This window comes from Onychostruthus taczanowskii, unplaced genomic scaffold (genome assembly GCF_017590055.1).
Source record: "Onychostruthus taczanowskii isolate IOZ18803 unplaced genomic scaffold, ASM1759005v1 scaffold114, whole genome shotgun sequence".
Taxonomy (NCBI): domain Eukaryota; kingdom Metazoa; phylum Chordata; class Aves; order Passeriformes; family Passeridae; genus Onychostruthus; species Onychostruthus taczanowskii.
Genome location: NW_024498074.1, coordinates 195,716 through 217,448, shown reverse-complemented (window position 1 = coordinate 217,448; position 21,733 = coordinate 195,716). Strand labels below are relative to the sequence as shown.

Below are 21,733 nucleotides of genomic sequence, written 5' to 3'. Positions count from 1 at the left end.
AGAGGGTGAAATACGAGGAGGCAATATCTTCTCTTGGCTGTGGGGAGGTAGCTGCTGGCTTGGTACTCTGTGGATACTCTGCAGTTGGAAATCCATTGCTCAGCCCCAGGGAGCTGTGAGCCAAGCCAGCTTTGGCTTGTCAGTGAACCCAGAATCTGGTTCTGTAAAGGGACAAAACTGCTGGGTTTTTCTCTTAGCTTGGCAGTGCAGGCTGCAAACATCATCTTTCCATTCATTGTTCATTTAAGCCTCCAAGAGGGGTGTATTGTCCCTCCTAATTAGTTACGTTAATTAGCTGGAAAAAACCCCACAACCCTCTGACTGTGATTTTTCTACAGCAAATTGAGAATTTCTGTGAGCTGCTTGAAAAGAAATCTAGCAAACTCAACTCCTCTCTGTAGCTTTGTGTGTGAAAGGAGGAGATAAGAGAGTAGTTGCACTTCTGCACACTCGAGCTCCCAGCCCTCACGTGACTCTCGAAGCAGCATGAAACCATTTAAATCCAGCAGGGAACAGCCTGATTAGCAGGCAGCTCTTTGATCAAAATGGCATAAATTAATTGCCTTTCTCTCTTGAAGTAAATATGCCTTTCTTAGCGTGACTTAATATGTCTCCATTAGCAATTTGATCCACCTCTTTTTTCCTTGTGAACTGTGCCCATCCACCGATTTTTCACCCATATTAAAGTTTCACACAAACTGCTGCAGCTGGCCGAGGAACAGACATCTCAGCCTTGAAAAAAATTGCTGTTTAAAATTGTGATTTGAGGGAGGACACAATTAACTTCAGTGTTGTAATGTGAGACTCCTGACTGGGATGTAAAATGCTGCAGAGCCTATCTGGCATAGAATGCAGCAGTTCACATCAGGAGCTCCCTGAAATTTGCAGTTTCAGCCACAGGCAGTCTGTGCCATCAGTTTGGGACTTGGCTTTCCGTGTGAGTTGCCTCAGCCCACCCCTGCTCACAGCATGGGTAGCAATAGCTGCTTGAGAGTGTAATTGCTAAACAAACAGTTTTGACTGAAAAATGGGATTTAGGCTAATGCTTTCATCCATGTTACTACTTGCACTGGGGATAAGTGAAACTATAATAGTTTAAAAAGTTGATATTTAAGCAGTGTGCTTTTTTTTTTTTAAGTACTCCGTATATATTTCTGTCTCTGATTTTTATTGTCTTAAGTTGCACTATGGGTTTCAGATCATCTTCTTACAACAAAACTGCCTTAAAAAGGCTGAAACAAAATCAGGGAATCGGACTTGGAGTTGAGACAATTTACAACTTGCTACCATGAAGAAAGTTCCTGGGTCGGTCCTGGGGCAGTGGTAGAGATGGGGACTGTCTCTGAAGACATCTGTTCCCGCAGGGATTATCTTGCTTAGCGATGTGCATGTAGCCTAACTCCGCCGCTCCCCAAGTGGAATAACCCCTTAACCTGGGGAAGGTGCCAGACAAAGAGGCAGGGGAGAGCAGCAGCCCTGTCCTGACACTTCTGTCACTCCTGTCTGCTCAGGTGAAACCGGCATTGGCAAGTCGACGCTGATGGACACGCTGTTCAACACCAAGTTCGAGAGCGAGCCCGCCACGCACAACGAGCCCGGCGTCAGGTTGAAAGCGCGGAGCTACGAGCTCCAGGAGAGCAACGTGCGGCTGAAGCTGACCATCGTGGACACGGTGGGGTTTGGAGATCAGATCAACAAGGATGACAGGTAATCTGAGCTTTGCCAGGAGAGAGAGCCCCATACTGGTGCCCTCTAAGGTGGGCAGAAGATTCCGGGGGTGTTTCCCAGTCCTGGATGCTGCTCCTTGCCTAACCCTGTGGAGAGAAGGGCAGGCACAGAGCAGCAGGGCTTAGGGGGAGAGCTTTTCTTCTCCTGCTGTGTTGTGTCCTGGCACATATGGCTGTGGTGGGTGCAGTTAGCTCTCTCCTCCAGTTTGAGGCTTCACAGTTGTCCTTTGCTCCACTTTTTTTATGGGGCTTGCTCTAATATTTCACCCAGTGTGGGGCCTTACTGCTTTCCTTGCACATGTCTCTGAGGTTTTCAGTGTCTCGTGGTTGGAGACAGTTTCCATAAGCCAAGAAACCAGAGCAGCAGTCATTTTATAGACACACCTAGTGATGTCCATGAAGCTGCCCTTGGTGGAGGGGGAACACATGGAGCAGCTTTCTTTGCAGAAGCACAAACAGTTAATTTGAACAAGGACATGTCATATTACGTGAGCTGCTTTCTCTCCATTAAAATGGTCCTATCAAAGTCTATGAATGATGCAGTTGTGACTCCCCATCTTTTAAGATGACAAGAGTTTGGACAAGCTAGGGGGTAGGTCACGATTTAATGTTTAAATGTTTTTGTTAGATGATTTTCAGTGAGATTGGCAGAGCAGCAGCTCAGACTTGAACTGGAGAGACTGTCTAAGGTGTTGTTCTTCAGGGTAGCAGTCTTGTGTGGTTTCCATGCACCTGAAATCGAAGGCTGTCATGTCTGTTGTGCTTTGCCTGTGCACCAAGTGGGAAGGCACCCTTGTGAAGAGGGACTGTAGCTTGGTGGGGAGGGTCCTGAAAGCACTGCTTGTCCTGTGCCATACAGAGCTCCTGAGTGTCCATCAGTGGCCCGTGTGGTCGCAGCAGCCAATTCCCTGCTTTTCTCTGTGCCCTGTCTCCCCAGCTACAAGCCCATCGTGGAATACATCGACGCACAGTTCGAAGCCTACCTGCAGGAAGAGCTGAAGATCAAGCGCTCCCTGTTCAACTACCACGACACGCGGATCCACGCCTGCCTCTACTTCATCGCTCCCACCGGACACTCGCTCAAGTCCCTGGACTTGGTCACCATGAAGAAGCTCGACAGTAAGGTACTGGCTGCCTGGGTCACCACGGCCCTGTAGTGCTTTCATTATCTTGCCATCTGCTCAGGAAAATCATGTCTGGGTTTAGTGGTGGAGAGCTGTGAACAGGAAGTGTGAGAAGGGTACCTGGGGCAAGCTGCTGCAATGGCTCATTATTCTGCTTCACATGCTGCAGAGATTTATGGAGAGTTTGGGCTCCTGCTGTTTTCCAGCTTTACCTCAGGTGGGGAGCTTGGCCATGTGCTCCCCAGCTCATCTTGAAAGTCAGTAAAGACACTGCATGTCATCTTTCTAAATAGTAAAAAACAAATGGAGGTGCTGTGTCTGCTTGCTCTGACCTCATCCAGCTAGACAAAAGCAGTGATTTGATCTGCTATGGTGAATGTAGTGGTGCTCTAGCTGTAATGTCATAAACAAGAATCTGAATAAATATGTTAATTGGCATCTGCTCTTCCAGGTACCCTCATGGGCTTGGTTTAAACCATAGTTCAAAGGAGATTGCCTCTCTTCTAGGAAAAATAACTGAGGTACAAATGTAGAGACTGACTAGCTAAACTGAGCCTTCTCTGTGCTCCTTTCCATCATGATTAAGCAATTTAAGTCAGTCCACTGTGCACCTTTTGGCTCATTGGATCCTGATTCTGCAGGATATCTATGATGACAGTGGCTCTTTGTTTCCTAGAGAGGCCAGTTGATTGGGTTTTATGTGGTGATGGAAAAAGTTCCTTGCCTTCCTCAACTGAAAATAAGGTTATGGAGATTTATCCCAAGCGAGCTAATTGACATTCCTGTTTTATCTTTTGGCCAAGAGGGATTTAATAGCTCCAAACAGAATTAAGTGATGTAATAGAAGAGGATTTTCAAGTACTGTAGTTAAAATCCCTCCATATAGGTCGATATTACTGTTATCCTCAGTACAGGTTCTGTCTGCTGTTACAGGAAAAACAAACCTGCAAGATCAAAAGCAAAAACTGTACCTCTGAAGGGAGGAGACAGGGAAAGAAGGCAGGATCTTTATCCTTGCCAACAGCCTGTCTAGAGAAGAGAGTAACTCATCTTTCAGAGCTGTGCAGGGAGGAGTGAGCCCTGGTCCTGCAGTGCAGCAGTGTCTGGGGGCACATGAGGGCACACAGCTGGGGGAAGTGTGCCTGTGTTACTGCCAGCCCCTGTCCTGTGTGTCCCTGGCTGATAGGCACCATCTGCTTCCACCTCCCGTGGGGTGACAGCAGCTCTGCTGCCCCTCCAGTGTCCCTGGTGACACTCCCCAGGCCGGGGTCTGTGACAGGCTGTTTTATCAGCGTGGCTCCTGCAGAAATCCAGCCAGCTGCGGCACCAGGGGATGTGCAGAGAGGGTGGCTTCCTTTCTTATTTTTTTTTTTGGAGCAGCTCATAATAATCTATGATAACATTTCCTGTCCAGCCGATTCGGATGAGGAGGGGTGCATGACAGGACAGGAAATAGCATGTTGCCAAATTGCATTTGACTTCTTTCTAAGGCCATCATCACTGCTGCCTGGAAATCCTGCCTGAGGTGGTGCTGCTGGCAGCAGCCCCAGGGAAGTTCATCTGCTGGGGGTGCTGGCTGGTGGCACTTCAGGGCTGTCACTGCATGTCCTGCTCTGTCCTCTCCCAGAGACACAACCTGTGCTTTCCTGTATGCTGAGGTGCTGCCCTGTCTTGCAGGTGAACATCATCCCCATCATTGCCAAGGCTGACACCATTGCCAAGAATGAGCTGCACAAGTTCAAGAGCAAAATCATGAGCGAGCTGGTCAGCAACGGCGTCCAGATCTACCAGTTCCCGACCGATGAGGAGACGGTGGCCGAGATCAACGCCACCATGAGTGTATGTTACCTGGGGGGCTGGCTGCTCTTGCCTTGCCTGGGCCTGTCCTTGGTGGCCTTGCTGGGTCTTGCTTGGCTTTAAAACTGCAATTTGAGCATGGACATCAGCCTGGCCAGAAGGCTTTTGGGGGCTGGCGATACCTGGTCTGATAGGTTCCCCTGTGTGACAAACGCTTCTCCCCCGTCGCAGTTCTCACATCCTTCCCCTGTTGCAGAATTCCCGTCAGGAAAGGAAGAGGATGGGAGGCCGGGCCCCAGCGTGGTCAGGGCAGGGAGCTGAGGTTTGGCTTTCCTGTCCCAAACGACCACTTGCTGCTTCGTGGGGGTGATTCATTTGCTGCCGCCTTTGTTTGGGTTTCCGCTGGGAGCGGGGCACCGGCACTGATGTTCCAGCGCTCCGCAGCCCAGCAGTGGCTCTGGCTTTCACCTCCTCCCCTGCCTCTGGGGGTGGGAGTTGAGGGCATTCAGGGCTAGATTGGACCTAACATCTTAGTGGGGGTTACCAAGGGAAGCAGCTCTTTACCATGGGCCTGACTCGGGTGCAGAGGGGAGAATCCGAGCTCAGCGTTGCTGGCAGTGAGGTGTTGATTGGCCTCAAGAGGATGTGCCAGTCCTAAAGCAAGTGCAGTCAGATTAAGCTATTTCCTTGCTCCTTGAAGGCTGTTGTGAGTTCTGCTGCTCGAGGGCTTGTAGATGGGCAATCATCTCATCCAGCTGAACGTTAGACCCTCTGCAAAGCTCCCTATTGCCTCTCTTGCTGATTTGAGCAGGGAGAAGCTGGCTTAGGGAAGTCATGGGCTGGCTTAGGGCACTACCAGGGTGCTTTGTGTGCAGTGCTCTGCCTTCCTCAGGTGCAGCCTGGCTGCTGGGAGACCCGTTGGCCAGATAATCCCATGTCCTCTGCCCTGACATCGTCCCCTCCCACCCACCCTGTGACCACAGCGTGGCTGACACAGCTCCCGCTCCCAGAGCTTGCACTCAGCCCCTTTGGATGCTGTCAAGGCAGGGAGAGTTCTGCTGGGCTGGGCTGGCAGCTGAGGCCAGCTCCCTCCTGGCAGCAGCCACACTTCTGGGAGTAGATCCCAGATTGTCGCCACCACACCCACGGAGAGACCTGGACGGAGCAGAGCTCCATGACTCAGACGTGTCAGCCCAGGGCTGGGTCAGCTCCGCTCTTCCTCTTGCTCACAGCTTTGCCCTGTGTAAGAGGAAGCATTAGCAGTTGTTTGTAGCAGCAAAATCCCCCTGAATTTTGCCTTCCTTGAGAGGATGTAGTGTGTTTTCCTTTTTATTGTTTCACGGTTCTTTTTTCTTGGTGTTCAAATTCAGTTCCAGTTTATAAGACTTGGTCTGTGCTTAAGACAGTAGTGCATTGTAAGGAAATGGAAAGTAATGTACATATCTTGTATTTTTAGGACTTCAGAATTCTGGGCTGTAAGTCTGATCAGGTTTCTCATCCAGATTGTCCTGTTGTTCTTCCTGAAACACCAGACGAATTGCAAAGGAGTTTAAACAACTTAAATTTAGCAGAGCTGCCCCAGTAAACAGCTTTCTTGAGGAACAATTTCTGGCAAGGCAGCAAAGGAAATCCCCAGCCTCATTGTCCCTTTCCTTTTGTAGGTCCACCTCCCTTTTGCCGTGGTTGGCAGCACTGAGGAAGTGAAGATTGGCAACAAGATGGCAAAAGCCAGGCAGTACCCCTGGGGTGTCGTGCAGGGTACGTTACCAAGGGCACAAGCCAGGCCTTCTCATCCTATCCCCTTCTGATCCAAGAATAACCAGTTCTGTTACTTCCATCTCAGGATGGCCCTTGCCAAAATGTGGCTTGAGAGAGCACAGCTTATGCCCGAACATGGGTATCTGGACGTGCAGCCAAAAGCTCCGTCCTGCAGGAGGGCAGAGTTTGGCCAGGGCACTGTTTGCAGCCCAGGCTTTACTGAAGCTGCCAAAAATCCAGAGCTGATCCTTGCTTTCCAGCCAGCACTGAGAAGTACAGGGTTGAGATGGTGATGGTCTCCTTGTGGCTTCAGTTGTGTATCCCATTGGAGAAGGGCCCAGGAAGCTGCAGGGGAGCATTCACAGTGCAGTTCTGCATGACTCTCTGGTTTCTCAGTAATACCAGCTGACCCTGAAGCAGCTTCAGAGACTTCAGCTGTTCTCACCAGAGGATGGTACTGGGAAAAACAGTTAGGAAAGAAGTTCAAGTGTTTGGGAAGTCTTGGACTTAGACCTGTATCCTTCTGGGTTCTTGCTGTTCCCAGAAAACTAGGACCAGATAGTTGGAGATCCAGTTTAGGCTTTGCCTGTGCGAGCCCCTGTGAGTGCTAGGATTTCGAGTTGGTTTGCGTGGGAAGTGAAATCCTGTGAGCAAACGGATCATCACCTTGCTGGTGCAGAAATGGATGGGGAGGTGGGAGCCCTGTGGCAGATGGGCGTTGCACAGATTTTGCAAACCCAGTGCAAGCCTTGAACTCGGGCCTGTGTGGCGTGGGATGGCTTCAGCCCCAGTTCAGCGAGGTGTTTTGGTACAGGCTGGCATGGAGCTGTGCCTGAGGAGCTCTGAGGTTTGCTACACTGGGGCCCAGATCCCGGGTTTCACGTTCTCTCTGTGGACATTGTCATTTTTGCAGTTGAAAATGAAAACCACTGCGACTTCGTGAAGCTGCGGGAGATGCTGATCCGAGTGAACATGGAGGACTTGCGGGAGCAGACGCACACCCGGCACTACGAGCTGTACAGGCGCTGCAAGCTGGAAGAGATGGGCTTCAAGGACACGGATCCCGACAGCAAACCTTTCAGGTAGGGATGTGCAACCCAGGGGCTGCTGTGCTCTGCAGCCTGCTTGCTCTGCTGCTGTACAGGGCTGCCTGAAATTCCAGGCAGGAGCAGTGCAGCCGTGTCCGTGTGACAGGAGGGTGGCCCATGCATTGGGGACATCCTGGGGTAAATGATCTTTTGACCCTCCTGGAGCTCTTCGCAGCTGGTCCAAGGTGAGCTGTGAAGAGGGTGCCACGGTCTCATGCCTGAGGTTTGGCTGATTACTGAGCACATAGTTCATTCTGTCAGACAGCTTTATTGGTCTGCAGCCCAAGCCATTAGCCAGGGACAGCAGCTGTGTGGGAATTTGGGAGGGGGTGTTTGTTTTCTCCCTTCATTTCCTGTTTCCCATTCCTCCCCAGCTTTTCCCTGGTAATTGCCCCCCCCCTGTGCCTCACAGCATCCCAGGTTCCTCTCTGCCTCCCGGGGAAGGCAGTCAGAATTCCAGTGCACCAGTGGGGGTTTGCCCCTGTAACGTGTGTGTCAGGGGCTGGCATTGGTTTGGGGTCTTGTTTCTGACTTGCTGAGTTGGTGCAGCTGTGCTTCTTCTGCAGCAGAAACTCGGCTGGAATCAGTCAAGCCCAGTTCTGTTACTAAGCCCAAGTGTGAAGCTTTATTGGATTTCCTTTCTGGAGAGCAATGGCTTAAGATGGGCTCAGCCCTTCCTTTGGAGGAATCTGAGGAATTTCCATTGCTTCCTGTACACGAGGCCTCTTTTGACCAAGCTATAAGTAGAAAGGAAATGAAAATGTACAGAATTTCTCCATCTGGTACGTGCTAGTTCAGGGGTCTTGTTTCTGACTTGCTGAGTTGATGCAGCTGCGCTTCTGCAGCAGAAACTCGGCTGGAATCAGTCAAGCCCAGTTCTGTTACTAAGCCCAAGTGTGAAGCTTTATTGGATTTCCTTTCTGGAGAGCAATGGCTTAAGATGGGCTCAGCCCTTCCTTTGGAGGAATCTGAGGAATTTCCATTGCTTCCTGTACACGAGGCCTCTTTTGACCAAGCTATAAGTAGAAAGGAAATGAAAATGTACAGAATTTCTCCATCTGGTACGTGCTAGTTCAGAGCAGTTCACTCTGGGTGCCTTTTCCCTCCAATAAACAAACAAAACCTATGATCCCAAGCTGTTTGGCCGAGGCTGATGAGTATCTGAAACGAGGGGGACATTCTCTCTGAGCTCAGGGATCAAAAGGATGCTTTTCCCTGCATCTTGGCCCCAGGAGCCACAGGAACTGCTGCTTTTCAGCCAGCTTGCATCAGCCAGGAGCAGGGAGCCTTTGGCAAATCTCAGGGAGAGCAGGGCAGGAGGTCCCAGCAAGCCATTGGTGCTGTGTAGGGGCTTCTGTGAGGTGTGGGGAAGGGGCACTGGTGATGTCTGAGACCCCCACCTTGCTTGGCCAGCCTGCAGGAGGTCGGGAGGGAGCACCAAGATCCCAACATGCATCAGCTCCGTGAAGTGGGGACTCTGTGCACAGAGACCCCTCTGCTGTCCTCTGTCTGTTGTGGGCTGGATTCTTTGCTGCTGTGGTTGAGCTTTTCAAAATACCTCTTTTTCAAATAATGTTATTTGCCAGGGTGTGGGGGTGTGTTGGGAAAGCAAGTTACTCTCGTAGTTTAGGTTCATATGTTTGTGTACTTAAAAGCCAATTCCCTTGTCATCTTTGCCTGTGAGAAGCTGCAGGGATCCCAGTTGGTTTGGACTGTTATTCCTTAGGGCTGTAATTGTTTTTTTCACATGCAGCCTGGGAGTTGCCAGGCCAGTTTCTCTGAGAACTTGGCTCCTCTGGAAGTCAGAGTCACTGTGGCAGAGAATGAAGGTTAGAACTTGGGACAATTTAACAGGAAGCCCCTGCCCCTCTCACTCCTGCCAGGGTTTTCCTGCTTGCCCATCACCTGGCGTAGTGTTTTTGGAAGTGAGCTTTGGAAGAAGTGGTTTTCAGTCCAGGATGCTCAGAGCTTTGGCTCTGAGGCTCTGCTGCTCCCTAGGACAGCGTGGCACTAATGGCACATTCAGTTTGTGCTCACTGAGCAGCAAAGGCTCACCTGCCCTCGGGCTTTGCCACATCCTTCACAAGGGCTTGGGAATTTAAGCTTCAGTGTCCACAGCCAGAGCATCAAATCCAACACTGTATTTTAGGGAGATGTTGTTTTGAGTCTCCTGAAGTCTGTATGCTGTGAGGGGTCTGGTTCTGCATGTAGCTCAAAATCCAAAGATAGCTCTTGCCCTGCTCTCCCACGAAAGGATTTTTGTTGTTTTTAGAATCAGTATTTTTGCTTCCATGTGTAGGAAGCTGGTGTGGTCATGTGGAATGGTGTGATTTCTCTGGGGCGGCCGGTGCTGTGCCAGAACAGCTCTGGGCATCCTGTCTGGTGGGTATTTTAGGAAGTAACTGAAGTGCCTATTAATTAGCAGAGTTAAACACAAGGCTTGGGATAATTTGACAAGTTGTGTTCCCCAGCTCAATATTTCATCCCCTAAAAAAACCTCCAACCAGTAAAAAAGCCATCAAAGCCCCCAGCACTGTGAGGAAAAGTAAAAGCTTGACTTTATTGGAATTAAAATGTTCCACTGGCCCAACAGTTAATGTGTTCTTTAGGCACATGGATGCAACGTGTCTGTGGGACTCCAGTGGAGTTTTCATGTAAAAAATGCTTTTTCAGAAAAGCCTCTTGGGGGAAATAGTTATCATTCCCACACTATCATTATGGCTGGGCTATCCAAATCCATTTAAGGAATAAAACAAAAGAGGAATTTGGCGTCCAGAGTTCCTAAGAGGCTTTAAAAATCTCAGAGGTACACGGACAACGTGTTTTATGTCCCAAATCTTCACTGCCTATCTGAGTGCTGGGGAAATGAAGGAATGCCAAGGAGTAGAGGGGGAATGAAGCAATCCAGTGATGTGGTTGTTTGGAGCAGGAAGGCTGCTGTTGTTTTGCCAAGGAGAAAGGGAGGTCTCCCAGGATGGCTTTATCTGAATCAAGCCCCTGATGTGACTGTGAGCCATGAGTAGTGAAAATGAGTTCTGCTCAGTGTCAGTGTCATGCCTAATGAGCTACACGGGGGCAGGTTTCACCCGGGTCTGCTACACAGCCCTTGCCTTTGGAACGCAGAGACTTGGCACCCACAGAGGGAGAAGGGAGGCACTGTGGCTCCGATGGATCACCAGCCCCGTGGGCATCGGGGATTGCTGCAGGCTCTCATGTAGAGGCTGCTTCTCTTCCAGGACTGCCTGCTGAGCAGGGAGCTCGGCTCCTTTCCATTCGCCTCCCGCTGCTGCCACCTAGCAAGCTGGGATGGCTTTCACGGAGGTGATGCTGCCTCTGCTGGAGCTCTGACCGTGTTTTGTGACAGGACATCCTCAGTGCTGCGGTCTCCAAAGGTTGGGAGCTCCTGGCTGTGCTTGAAACACTGCTCTGACTGGGTTTTGTGTGCTCTTAACAGTCTCCAGGAGACGTACGAAGCGAAGAGGAATGAATTCCTGGGCGAGCTCCAGAAGAAGGAGGACGAAATGAGGCAGATGTTTGTCATGCGAGTGAAGGAGAAGGAAGCGGAGTTGAAGGAAGCAGAGAAGGATGTGAGTATATTGTGATGGTGAGGGCTTGGGGCAGGGCTGGTACAGGAAATGTCCTGCTGGGGCAGGGAGCTGCTCTTCTCTTGGAGCATGTGCTGCTGCAGGGGTGCAGACAAGAGTACAGCCCTCAGTGCCCATGTTCCCTTGCTCTGCATGAGCCTCATAGAGTCCACTAAGCACTGAGGGATGGAATATGGGGCGTGTGGAAGTATCCAGAGGCCTGCTGAGTTCCTACAGCAATGGGAATTCCAGCTCTGTGTGCCAGTGAGTGTTACCTGCAGGGCTTTTCTCACGAGTCAGGCGGGCTGGGGACAGGCTGATGGCATGCAGGGAGGCCTCGGTGCCAGCAGGAACACCTGGGGCATCAGTAAATTGCCAGTAAATCAGGGTGGAACATTCCTTCCTCTCTTCCCAGCCAATTCTCACTGTCTCTGTCCCGGCAGCTTCACGAAAAGTTTGACCATCTAAAGAGGACTCACCAAGAAGAGAAGAAAAAGGTGGAAGACAAAAAGAAGGAACTTGAGGAAGAGCTGAACAACTTTCAAAAGAAGAAGGCAGCAGCACAGCTATTACAGTCACAGGCTCAGCAGGCAGGTTCTCAACAAACCAAGAAAGACAAGGACAAGAAAAAGTAAGCGGATGTCACCCACACCCTTTGTAGGGTTTGTTGCAAGTTTGGGAGGTTGTTTTTTTTCTTTCTTGCTGCATGTCTGTATTTGCTTTTCCCCATTACCAGACTGGAAACAGGCCTTTTCTCAGCCTGATTAAATAAAATATTTTTTTTTTCTAAAGGGTGGGCCAGGGACATGATATTAATTTTTCTCTAGAAGAGTACCTTCAAATTTTATCTTCGAGTCTGACTGGTGTGGGAGAGCAATTGGATGGTGGAGTTTTGATTTGTGATCTGTTCAGCATCTTCTGGAACTATGGGATGTTCTGGACTCAGATTTATCTGCCTGAGCCAGAAGTATTAAGGGAGTTGCTGCCCATCCTTTCTTTCACCGGTAGGCTCCAGTTCCCATTCCTTAAGGTTATAGCTGTAAGTAGAAGTAAATTAGAAACCAAAACCACCATGTTATTTTTACATGGGGAATGCTAGTGCCAAAAGTGATGACTTGGAAGCTTGCTTTAAAGACAAGAAGCTTGGGTTTTGTATTTTTTTAGAAAAACAAACTACTACGGTACCATAATTGCAGTTAAATGGCGTTTGTGGTTGTATCAAGTTGACATAATAAGCTAAGAAACCCTTACCTTTTAGTCCAGATCATGGCACTGTTTTTTACTATTTTGTATTCGTGTCCTAGGAGCGTGATCCTTTGCCCTCCCCTGGCTTTTTCCATTCCTAGTGAGACGGTGCTCATGCAAGTCCTTAGTGAGTCACCTGTGCTAAGGGTGCTTAGTTGGTACCTGCCTTTGGGCAAGCTGGGGATGCAGCAAATCTCACTGGAAAACACTTGGTTAACCCACACACAAAAATGACAGTTCCACGCTGCTTTCGCTGCCCGCGAGAGAAGGGAGCGTTCCTTAGAGTAACACGGGTGGTGTCACCCCTGGAAAAGCAGGGCTGTGCCTCACACCCTTGTGTCTGCCATGCCAGGGGAGCTGCAGCCTGGCCCCAGCTGTGTGGCAGCACTTGTGCAGCAGATGCACCGGGGTTTTGCAGCTGTCACCCTCGCTGCACGGTTCCGTGCCCGGCGTCGGTCGCTGCTGCCCGGGGCAGGTGGGGAGGGCCTGGGGCTGGTTCCTCAGCTGCTGTAAATTGATGTAGCTCCTATGGAGCCCTGCTGCTCGGTGCTGGCTGAGGACGTGGCCCTGGGCCCTGCCGGGATGCATGGAGCACTGCATGCCCTGCTCGGGGAGAAATTCCTTACGGAGCAGACCCAGGGGTGTCAGGCTGAGCACTGGAACCGGCCAGTGTTGGCAGCTAAGGCCCAGGCATGCTGAAACCCCCTTCTGCAGATAGCTGGGACACTCATCTTCTCTCACCTGAGAGCTCAGAGATGGTGATGCATTCCCTGAAAAGAATAGGAAGCTTTGAAGAGCCTTTTCCTTATCTCTCAGAGCTGGTAGCAGTCAGATTTTTTCATCTCCTAGCTGTAGGAGCAGTGCAGTACAGAACGGTCTGGGGAGTTCTGTCCCTCTGGGTGGTCAGTGTGAGCTCCTGTTCGGTTCCAGCCTCGTGAGTGGGACAGGGCTGTTCCCAGAGACTGTGACAAACACAGGTTCTGCTTTGCTGCTGCATTCACAGAAATCCAGCCTGGAGGAACATGCCCGTGTTTTAGTGTGTCCTTTGTGTCGCTCCACGCCAGGTGCCGTACCTGCTGCAGGTGTTCTCTAGTGTCAGAGTTACTAACAGAGGCTTTCAAGGGAAATGCTGATGCTCCTGCCTTGTAGCTCACCTTGGTTTTCTAAAGGCTTTCAGTTTCTCTTTGCACTCTAATGTGGAGCTGCAGTTTGTGTAGTTAAGGCTTCCAGCTCTCTCTCTGCTGCCATGGCCTGTGGTGCTTCCTGTGCAGTTGCCAGAGGAAAGCCTTGCCATGCCCGACCCTTACAGCCTCCCCACAAAGTAATTCATGGAAATGCTTTATTTTCTCAAGGTGGGATCAGATTTCTCCAGTTTGGACAACACTTTCCACTGTGCTGTGCATGCCAGAGGGAAGGCTCAGGGTGGAATCTGCTGCTCGCCTGACTCCAGGAGGGAGAGCTTGGCCTTCCTGATTTCCAGACTATTCCTCCAAAAATTCTCAAGCTTGTACTCTTTATCTAAAAAGTTTGGGGCTTTGGGGACAGCACACCCGTGTCCCTCAGGCACTGAAGGGGTGGCTGCAGAGCAGACTGTGCCACTTGCCTGGATGTGGGGCTGAGCCCCTGCTGTAGGGGACTGTGCTTCCAGCCTGCCCAGTGTGGAGAGAGCTCCTGGCAGCAGAGCCAGTGGGAGAGGCAAGCAGCCTTCTGGTGCTTGCCTGCTGCTGGCTCGATGGCCACATGCCTCAACATGTGCCGTTGTGCTGCTGCTCATCCGCAGCCCCCCAGGAGCCAGGACCATCTGTTTGGCTTCTGTCTCCATTTATTAAAAGCTGCTTCTGAAAGCCAAGTGTAAAACTTTTTTTTTTCCAGTTTCCTTTCCACTTAAGTTTCCAGACCAACGTGCCTGGTCTGACCATCAGAGGCCGTGCTGGTCACAAAGCAGTCCCTGAGCTGCAGCACCCATGTCAGGGTCTGGCCCAACACCCTGTAAAAGAGGGGTTTGGTGGTGCCTGAAGGATCTGAGCTGGCTGTGAAGGGCATGCTTGGAGACATCCTGGTGTCCAGGTGGGAGGTACCTGAGCTGCCTCCTGCAAGGATGCCCGTGGGAAGTACCCCAAGCTGGGAACACTGAGCTCTGTGGTGACAGGCTGTAACCTGGGCCAGCTGACAGGGTTGGTTGGTCAGTAGTTCTGTCCTCACAGTTTTTCTTTTTACTTTTGCTTGTCATAGGCCAGAGTAGAGCCCAGCCTTGAGGTTGAATTTCTTTGTAATTCCATGATCCATCTGCATGCCCACCCACCGGAGCGGGTTGCTGGTGTTGGCTCTCCTGGCTTTCTTTATTTTTTTTTTTTTGCATTTTGAGTTCTGTTAGTGCTAACTTTTTTGTTTTTTGTTCTGTTTTTTTAACTTGCAGTGCAAGCTTCACATAAAGCCTGTCGAGCCAAGGATGTTCCTGCATTCACCTGCTTTTGCAGTAATGTGTCTCTGCCATCTGTTTTCTTTTTATATATTTTTTTTCCATTTTTTTTAACATGAATAACTATTAACTCATCTAATAACATAGTGGGAACAAGAAGGAAGAGGGATTGGGTGCAGGACTGTGTGCAAGTGGAAGTTCAGGGGTGGGTGGAGGGACGAGTAATCATGATGACACCATGCATTTTTCTCACCAAAACCATCAGCAGTCAATTCTTTTTGGCCCCTAGTCTGAACCAAGAGTCAGCAGCTCAGGTTTTGGCTGGCTCAGGTGTCCTCAGTGCTGCTGGCTGTGCAGTGGGAACCCCAGGAATGATGAGTGTTGTAGGAATGTCCCAGCCAGCCCAGGCCATGGCTGGGGCTGGAGTTCAGCCTGAGCCACGTTCCTGCAGGAGCTTTCAGCCTTCAGCAGCCCCAGTCCCTGCCGGGGAGAGGGAGGGGGGTGTGTGTAGATAACCAAGTGTAACTGACCTTGCATGCCGTGACATTTGCATGATAATTTGTGTTAGATCCTGTTCCGTCCTGGCCTGGTTTTCCAGCCTCCCTTCCAGCTCAGCAGAGCAGCTCGGTGGCTGCCTCGGGGAAGGACCATTCCCAGCACTGCTCCTCAAACCTTTGGAGCCTCCCTTAAAATCCTGCCTGGTTTCCAACAGGCAGGGTCTTAACGAGGCTTAGCATCCCACATGGAATCAACTGCCTGGGAAAGGGGAAGATAGAACCTTCAGCATCCTCTTGGAGCTGCCAGGAGCATGTGGGATCCAGAATTCCAGGTGGAGGGAGAGAAGGTGCCTGGACACAGTCTCTGCACTGCCCCCAAGCCCTCCTGCAGCAGGAATCATGTCCCATTCAGGTATCCCTAGGGCGTGGCAAGGAGGTGCAGGATAAGCCAGGCCCTGCTCTCTGGCCACACACTGTGGAAGTGGGGCTGTTTAAAGTGTTTTTTCCATGCTTTCAGACACAGTCATTCCCTTCCTTCCCAAGGAGTGGCGAGCCGTGCTTACCCCGTGACTCCTGGATTTCTTCCTCTGCCAGTGCACAGCCAGCACTTGCTCTGCTCCCAGCTAGGCAGTCTCTTGAAAGCCTTCTTACACAAAACTCTTCCTGCCTGAGTCTCCTTCCGCAGCTCTTGGCCTGCTTCTGGATGGAATTTCTCTGGGGGAAAAAGAAAAGGCAGAATTCCCACTTCTTTTAATCACTTTTTCCTCAGGTGTTGGATTGGGAAGTGCTTGGAGGTTAGCTTATGGGCTGTCTTGCTTTTTAACCCTCACTGCTTAAACATGGCCTTGGGAAAAGGATATCTATGAACCATGTCTTGGACAGACAGCAGAAATGGATAAATAGCTGGAAATAAAGCAGTTGCCCTTTTTTTACTTTTTTACAAATTTTTAAAATTTTTTTAGATTTTAAGTTGTTTCTAAAATTATTATTTTTTTGGTGATTGTTGTTTGGGTTTGTTTTTTTTTCCCCTCCTGGAGTTGCCAACTATGCACTTTTCATCAGGTTAAATGGGTTTGCTGCAGGGTTAGTTGGAAAAACGAAATTCTGGTTCTTGTGGCTTCTGGCAAACCCAGCTTTGAAATCTTGAGTTCTGAAGGAAGAAGTTTGAGTTGTTTGCATGAGTTTTTTACAGTCACATCACATGCCCATCACCGAGTGCTCGTGGCAATATGCTTTGCTTCAGCTGCCTCTGTGCATGTCATCTTTTTAATTACCAGTGTTTTGTGCCAAGTAGAAAACTTAATTTTAACATTTATTTCTCCTGCTTCGTTTAACAGCCCTTCAAGGGATGTTTAGCAGGGGAAATCAGCTGAGTTGAGCTTTTCCTTTTTGACAGAAAGCTGTGGTCAAGTGCATTAGTGTATTTTTGGTTGAGCTTTTCTCCAGCAGAAAACCAGCTGTGTTGGAGGAACTGGGAATAAACCACAAACTTGAAGATGTCAAAGGTATTGTTTTGGTTTTTTGCCAAAGGAGATGGAAATTCCTTTACTTTTTTCCCCATCTTGACCCCCTGGGCCATGTTTAGCTTGTTCCTGCTGCTCTTGTTGCTTTTCCCTTCTCTGTGCCTTTTTTCCCAGTAGCCCCTGATGTGCATGGAGTGAATGATACACTCAGGTGTGGCTGGATGTGCTTTCACCTCTGCATGTAAGTACAGCAGGAAGAGGCTGACCCTTCCTGCCTCTCTCCTGACAGGAGAGCAGCTGTGCTTTTCTGGGAGATGCTCCAAGCCCGCTTACTTGCAAGTGGGGCGGTTAAAACTCCTCTGAAAAACTGCATGTTCCTCACAAGGTGGATTTCAGTCCTTAGGCTAATACAGGGGAGCAGGGAAGCACGCTGAAATGTGCTTTTTCTGGGATATGGTGGTGTTCCCAGGGCGTGAAGCAAACCCCCAGAATGGATAAGCAGAAACAATGCTGTGGCTGCTCTGTAGAGAGAGGGTCTGTAGGCAGTGGGAGAGGAGGAGATGGATAAAGGGCTTGTTCCCCCAGAACCTTCTGGGCATCACACAGCTCCTTCCAGAGAGGGCAGTGAGCAGGAAGGTGCCCTTGGAGCTCGTGGTTGTGAATTGCATCATCTTGAGTTGCACCTCCTGTGGCACTCGAGGAGCCACAGGGGAAAGCAGGCGCTGGCACCACCCCGGGCTCCTCTCCAGCTGGAGAGCTGCCACTGCTGTCACCCCCCTGCGTGCTCCTGACAGCTTGGAATCCCAGCAGGGAGCTGCGTGTCTCCCTGGAAGGACATCCCTGTTAAACAGGACCCTTGGTTCTGCAGGCAGCTCTCCCGTGCTGCTCCCAAGCCGTCCGAGTGCAGATGGAAATGTCTTTTTGTGTGTGACCACATCAGATGTGTCCGTGTGACTCCAGTCCCCTTCCGTGTCCCTTCTCCCAGGGCTCGGGCTGCATGTGCAGGGTGTGATACCTGTGGTGCTCTTGCCAGCGCAGAGCTCTGAAAATATGAAGGGTTTTTTTTCATTCACGGGAAACAAAGCTGTGAACAGCGGTAGAAATCTTGTATTTTTAATATCCTGATTGCCTTAAACCATAGATGTAGGACTTTATTACCTTGCTATTGGAAAATAACCCATGTTTGTAACTAAACGATTGTGTAACCTACATACAGTGTTAATGCAAATGATATGTATGCATCTGTTAGATATTGTCACTTTATTTGATGTGAAAATATTTCAGTTTTTGAATTACAGATGGAATAATAACCACCTAGCATAAGCTCAGTTATTTCTTGTATATGCTTCAGGCTGCAGATCCACATAGTGCCAACACTTGAAGTGGGGAGAGGAAATATATTTTTACCCCAAGCTTTGGTCTTTGTGATGTTTGCTGTTGCCTTTGTGTGGCAGGGTGACAGGAGGGTCACCTGTCAACCTCTGCCTCCCCGGCAGGTTGTTCTGTGCCTCTGTAGGTTCGTGCTGGTGTTTGTCAGTCGCTTTTTGTGGTGGTCCTGAGCTTGCTCCCCACCCTAGCTGGTGTCCCGGGGAGCTCAGGCCAGATTTGATGTGTGTGACACCTGCCCAGTACATTCCCTCCCCCGTGACATATTAAAATGTTGTTCCTCTTTTGTTCCCCCCGCCCCACCATCCTCACTTTTTCATTTCAATTCTGAACCTCTGTTTCTTTTCTCTTCTGTTTTTCTCTTTTTCTGTAGCTTCTTCTTTATGTAAACGTCACCTTGCCAAAGCCCCCGCACCCTCTCTCCCAGTGGACCGTAGGGCACTGGAAGAGCTGCGGATCCGGGGCAGCCCTGCCAGGAGAAGAACCATCTCATTCCTCCATCACGTCTGCCCTCCTCTCCTCCCCCTTTGTTCCCACCCGTGCGTCTGAGGGTGTGCTGTGCTGTGTGTCTGTGCGGGATCTGCCCGCCCCGACAGCGTCCCGGCTGCAGCGCTGCCCAGGGAACGGCCGCCGGAGGGAGCTCGGCCGCGCTGGGACTCCTTGCTCTGGGTTAGTTGGATTTTTTTGCCTCCCTCCCCGATTTCTTTTGCCGTAACACGCGCACGCCGCTGGCGACACGCGGAATGACAGACTTGGGGGCGAGTGTGCAAAGCTGGAGGATTTAATTTCTGCCTCGAGCCTGGCTGCTTTGGACACCACAACTTCATCTCGAGGGCGTCCCGTGCTCCTCTGGAGTGGCTGGAAATCTCTCCGTAGACCTGGTGGTGTTCTCAGTGTGTCACTGTGTGACGGTGGATGTCCCATCCTGTGGCACTGATGGAGCCTGTGCTGGACTGTCAAGGCTTTATTTTCTGGCTGTGCCTTGCTATGGGCAGAGCAAGATTCTGGTTTTGTACAGCTGGCTCGCCCTTAGATGCAGGGCTTCCTTTTGTTTTCATGAAGCCTAACTAGTGATTATTTTTTTAACAGTCCTCAGTGTGGGCAAGTTGTTAAAATTTCTACCTTGTTGACTTTGGAAGTGAACTCAGTTGAAAAGTTTGGGAAGTGCCAAAGGATTGCTTGAAGGTAAAACCACAACCTGTAGATGTGTGTAGTGACCTCCAGCTGCTTTGGGATGGAGGGAAGGAGGCAGCCCGAGCCTCTTGGCATGTTGTTTTGTGTGGAGTGCTGCACTTGGATTTTGAACCGAATACTAGTGATTTATTCTTTGCATCTGTGAACATTAATCAAGGCCTTCCCTTCCTTTACCCTGCTGAGGTAAAGCTACCCTGAGCTGATCTAGGTTTGGCCTCTGGCACTCGGTGTGTGACATGCCAGCTGCTGAGGGGCTCTGCTGAAATCTGCTGGGGTTTTTTTTTCCACAAATACAGTGTTTTGCAGCATCTTCAGTGACAAGGGTCAGCTCCCTCCAGCCAGGTGAAAGAAAAACTGCATATCCTGGAAGCCTTTGCAACCAAAGAAGTGACTTTATGATACACTCAGGAAGGTTATTGAGCGTTGGCCTCACGTGTGCTGTGCCCTGGTATGTAGCTGGACTTGCTGGCTGTTGCCCAGCCTGAAGGGCTGTGAATATTTGCACAAGTGTAGCTTGGGACAGGACTTGCAGTGATACCAAAACCAGAGTCTGCCCCACTCTTGAAGCTGCAGGGGCCTCAGGTGGTACCCAGTGCTTCCCACCAGACAGCCAGGTCAGAAACATGTTCAGCTCAGCCTTGTGAGCACAAAGCAGGGTCGAGGCCATTGCTGGATTAAACCTTGGCTGTGTCTGTCCCTGTCTTGCTCTGCAGAACTCTGTGGGTGTTTGTCTTACCTGGGAACCACAACTTGCAGGATGGGATCCCTGCGTGCCCCGGGCCACCATCCCTACCAAAAAGCCATGGCTTGAGCTGCACATATTCATAAAAAAAATAGTGAGTTACCATGCAGCCTGAAATAGGGGTTCACCGTGCAGCCAAGGGCTGCTGGGGCTCAGAGCATGCTGGTGCTTGACCCCCCTTGTGCCTCATGCAGGCCAGTGTCCCCCTGGCCCAGGGTGCTCTGCACACCGAGCTGGTCACTGTTGACTGAGAACACTCCTTGCCTTTGCAATGCCCAGTTTAGGCTGTCTTTTCTTCCAGTGGTGGCACCTGTGCCAGTGGCTGCTGCTGGGGACCCAAGGGCCTTGGCTGTGGGCTCTGCAGCCATGGTAGCCTGCAGCTTGCCCAGGTAGCCTGCTGACTACTTGCCCAGCAGCCACCTCAGCTGCTGGATGGCCCAGTGGCTGCTGCTGGGGACCCAAGGGCCTTGGCTGTGGGCTCCTCAGCTGCTGGATGGTTCCTGCAGCCTTCTGTGAGACCCTCTGCCAGGGAGGGAATCCTCTCCTTATGTTCCCCTCTGTCCTCACACCTTTTTGTTGTTGCTTCTAAGCTCCAAATGGAATTATTTTTAAAGCCTAATATAAAGAGAAGCAGAGGGGCACAACCCCAGTGCTGACACTCACACAGACTGCCTTTGTTTTGCAGCTCTGTAGAGTTTTGCTGCGCTGGTGCCTTGAGTCCTGCTTGCAGCTCTGGAGCTCGTGTCTGCGGGAGGACGTAGCGGGGTTAGAGAAGGGCACTAATGGGAATTGGGATGGAGCAGCAGCGTGCCAGGTGAGGCGGCTCCTTTGGAGGGGAAAGGCAGAGGTGAGGGAGGCAGAGAGCAGGAGCTGGCAGCACATGACCTCTAGAGGTCCCCTGCAGCCCAAATTTATTTGTGGCTGTTCGAAAGCTCGATCGATGGGGGTGTGCGCCGAGTGTCGTTCACCAAATCCACACAACTGGACTTAGCTCGAAGGGAATGGGCTCAAAACATCGAGTAGCTTTCACACAGAGCAGGTACTAAACTTCTGGGGTTTGTTGACACTGGTTGTTGATAGGGACGCTGTCAGCAGAAGGTTTTGGGGTTGGTTTGGGGTTTTTTAAGGGTAACTTCAGGGAGAACAGGTCCAGAATGTAAAGAGACTCCGTTGGTGGTGGATGCAGGGTGGAGGGAAGGGAGCAGAAGGCACGGGAGCTGCCAGCGGTGTCTGATAATTATCTGTCACCAAGTGTCCCCAGCAGAGCTGGGAAAGCCACTTCATCCACTCCCAGCTGAAAAGTTGTGCTTTGGGGTTAACCCTTGTGTGGCTGCTGCAGGGGATCCACGCTCTGGTGTCTGGAGGGCAAATCCTTCAGGGGCTCAGGGAAGCCAGGTGCTGGGGGGAGCAGCGCAGCGTGTGAGGATGGGCTGGGATTGCAGCTAAAGGCTTGGGGACAAGCAGCAGTGCTCCTTCAGAAAGTGGCTGCTGTGCCCGGAGAGCTACCCAGGCTTGGGGCACTGAGCAAATGCTTGGGTTTGGGAATGCAGTGGTTTTCTCCCAGTGCTCCTGTGGGAGATGTTGGGCTCCTGGCCTGCACTGCTTTGGGCCCCTCTGGAGCTGTTGGCATCTCGGGCTGCTCCATGACGTGAAGCACTGGGGTGCTGTGAGGCCTGTGGGAAGGTTGCATGAATGTGAGGAGTCAAGGG

At 50.8% G+C, this 21,733-nt stretch overlaps 1 protein-coding gene across 4 annotated transcripts in view; it reads left to right on the top strand.

Moving 5' to 3' along the window:
- The window catches only part of SEPTIN11 (septin 11), a 43,971-nt gene extending 23,516 nt beyond the window's left edge, over positions 1-20,455 (top strand). Inside the window, exons 3-11 of one of the 4 annotated variants that reach the window (XM_041427438.1) lie at positions 1,512-1,707; positions 2,665-2,851; positions 4,529-4,690; positions 6,310-6,406; positions 7,320-7,488; positions 10,949-11,081; positions 11,522-11,709; positions 16,636-16,744; positions 18,462-20,455. In XM_041427438.1, coding sequence (XP_041283372.1) covers positions 1,512-1,707; positions 2,665-2,851; positions 4,529-4,690; positions 6,310-6,406; positions 7,320-7,488; positions 10,949-11,081; positions 11,522-11,709; positions 16,636-16,720 — 1,217 coding nt within the window. In that variant the 3' untranslated portion in view covers positions 16,721-16,744; positions 18,462-20,455. The other 3 variants (XM_041427439.1, XM_041427437.1, XM_041427440.1) reach the window with 3 other exon arrangements.
- The last annotated feature ends 1,278 nt before the right edge of the window (positions 20,456-21,733 follow it).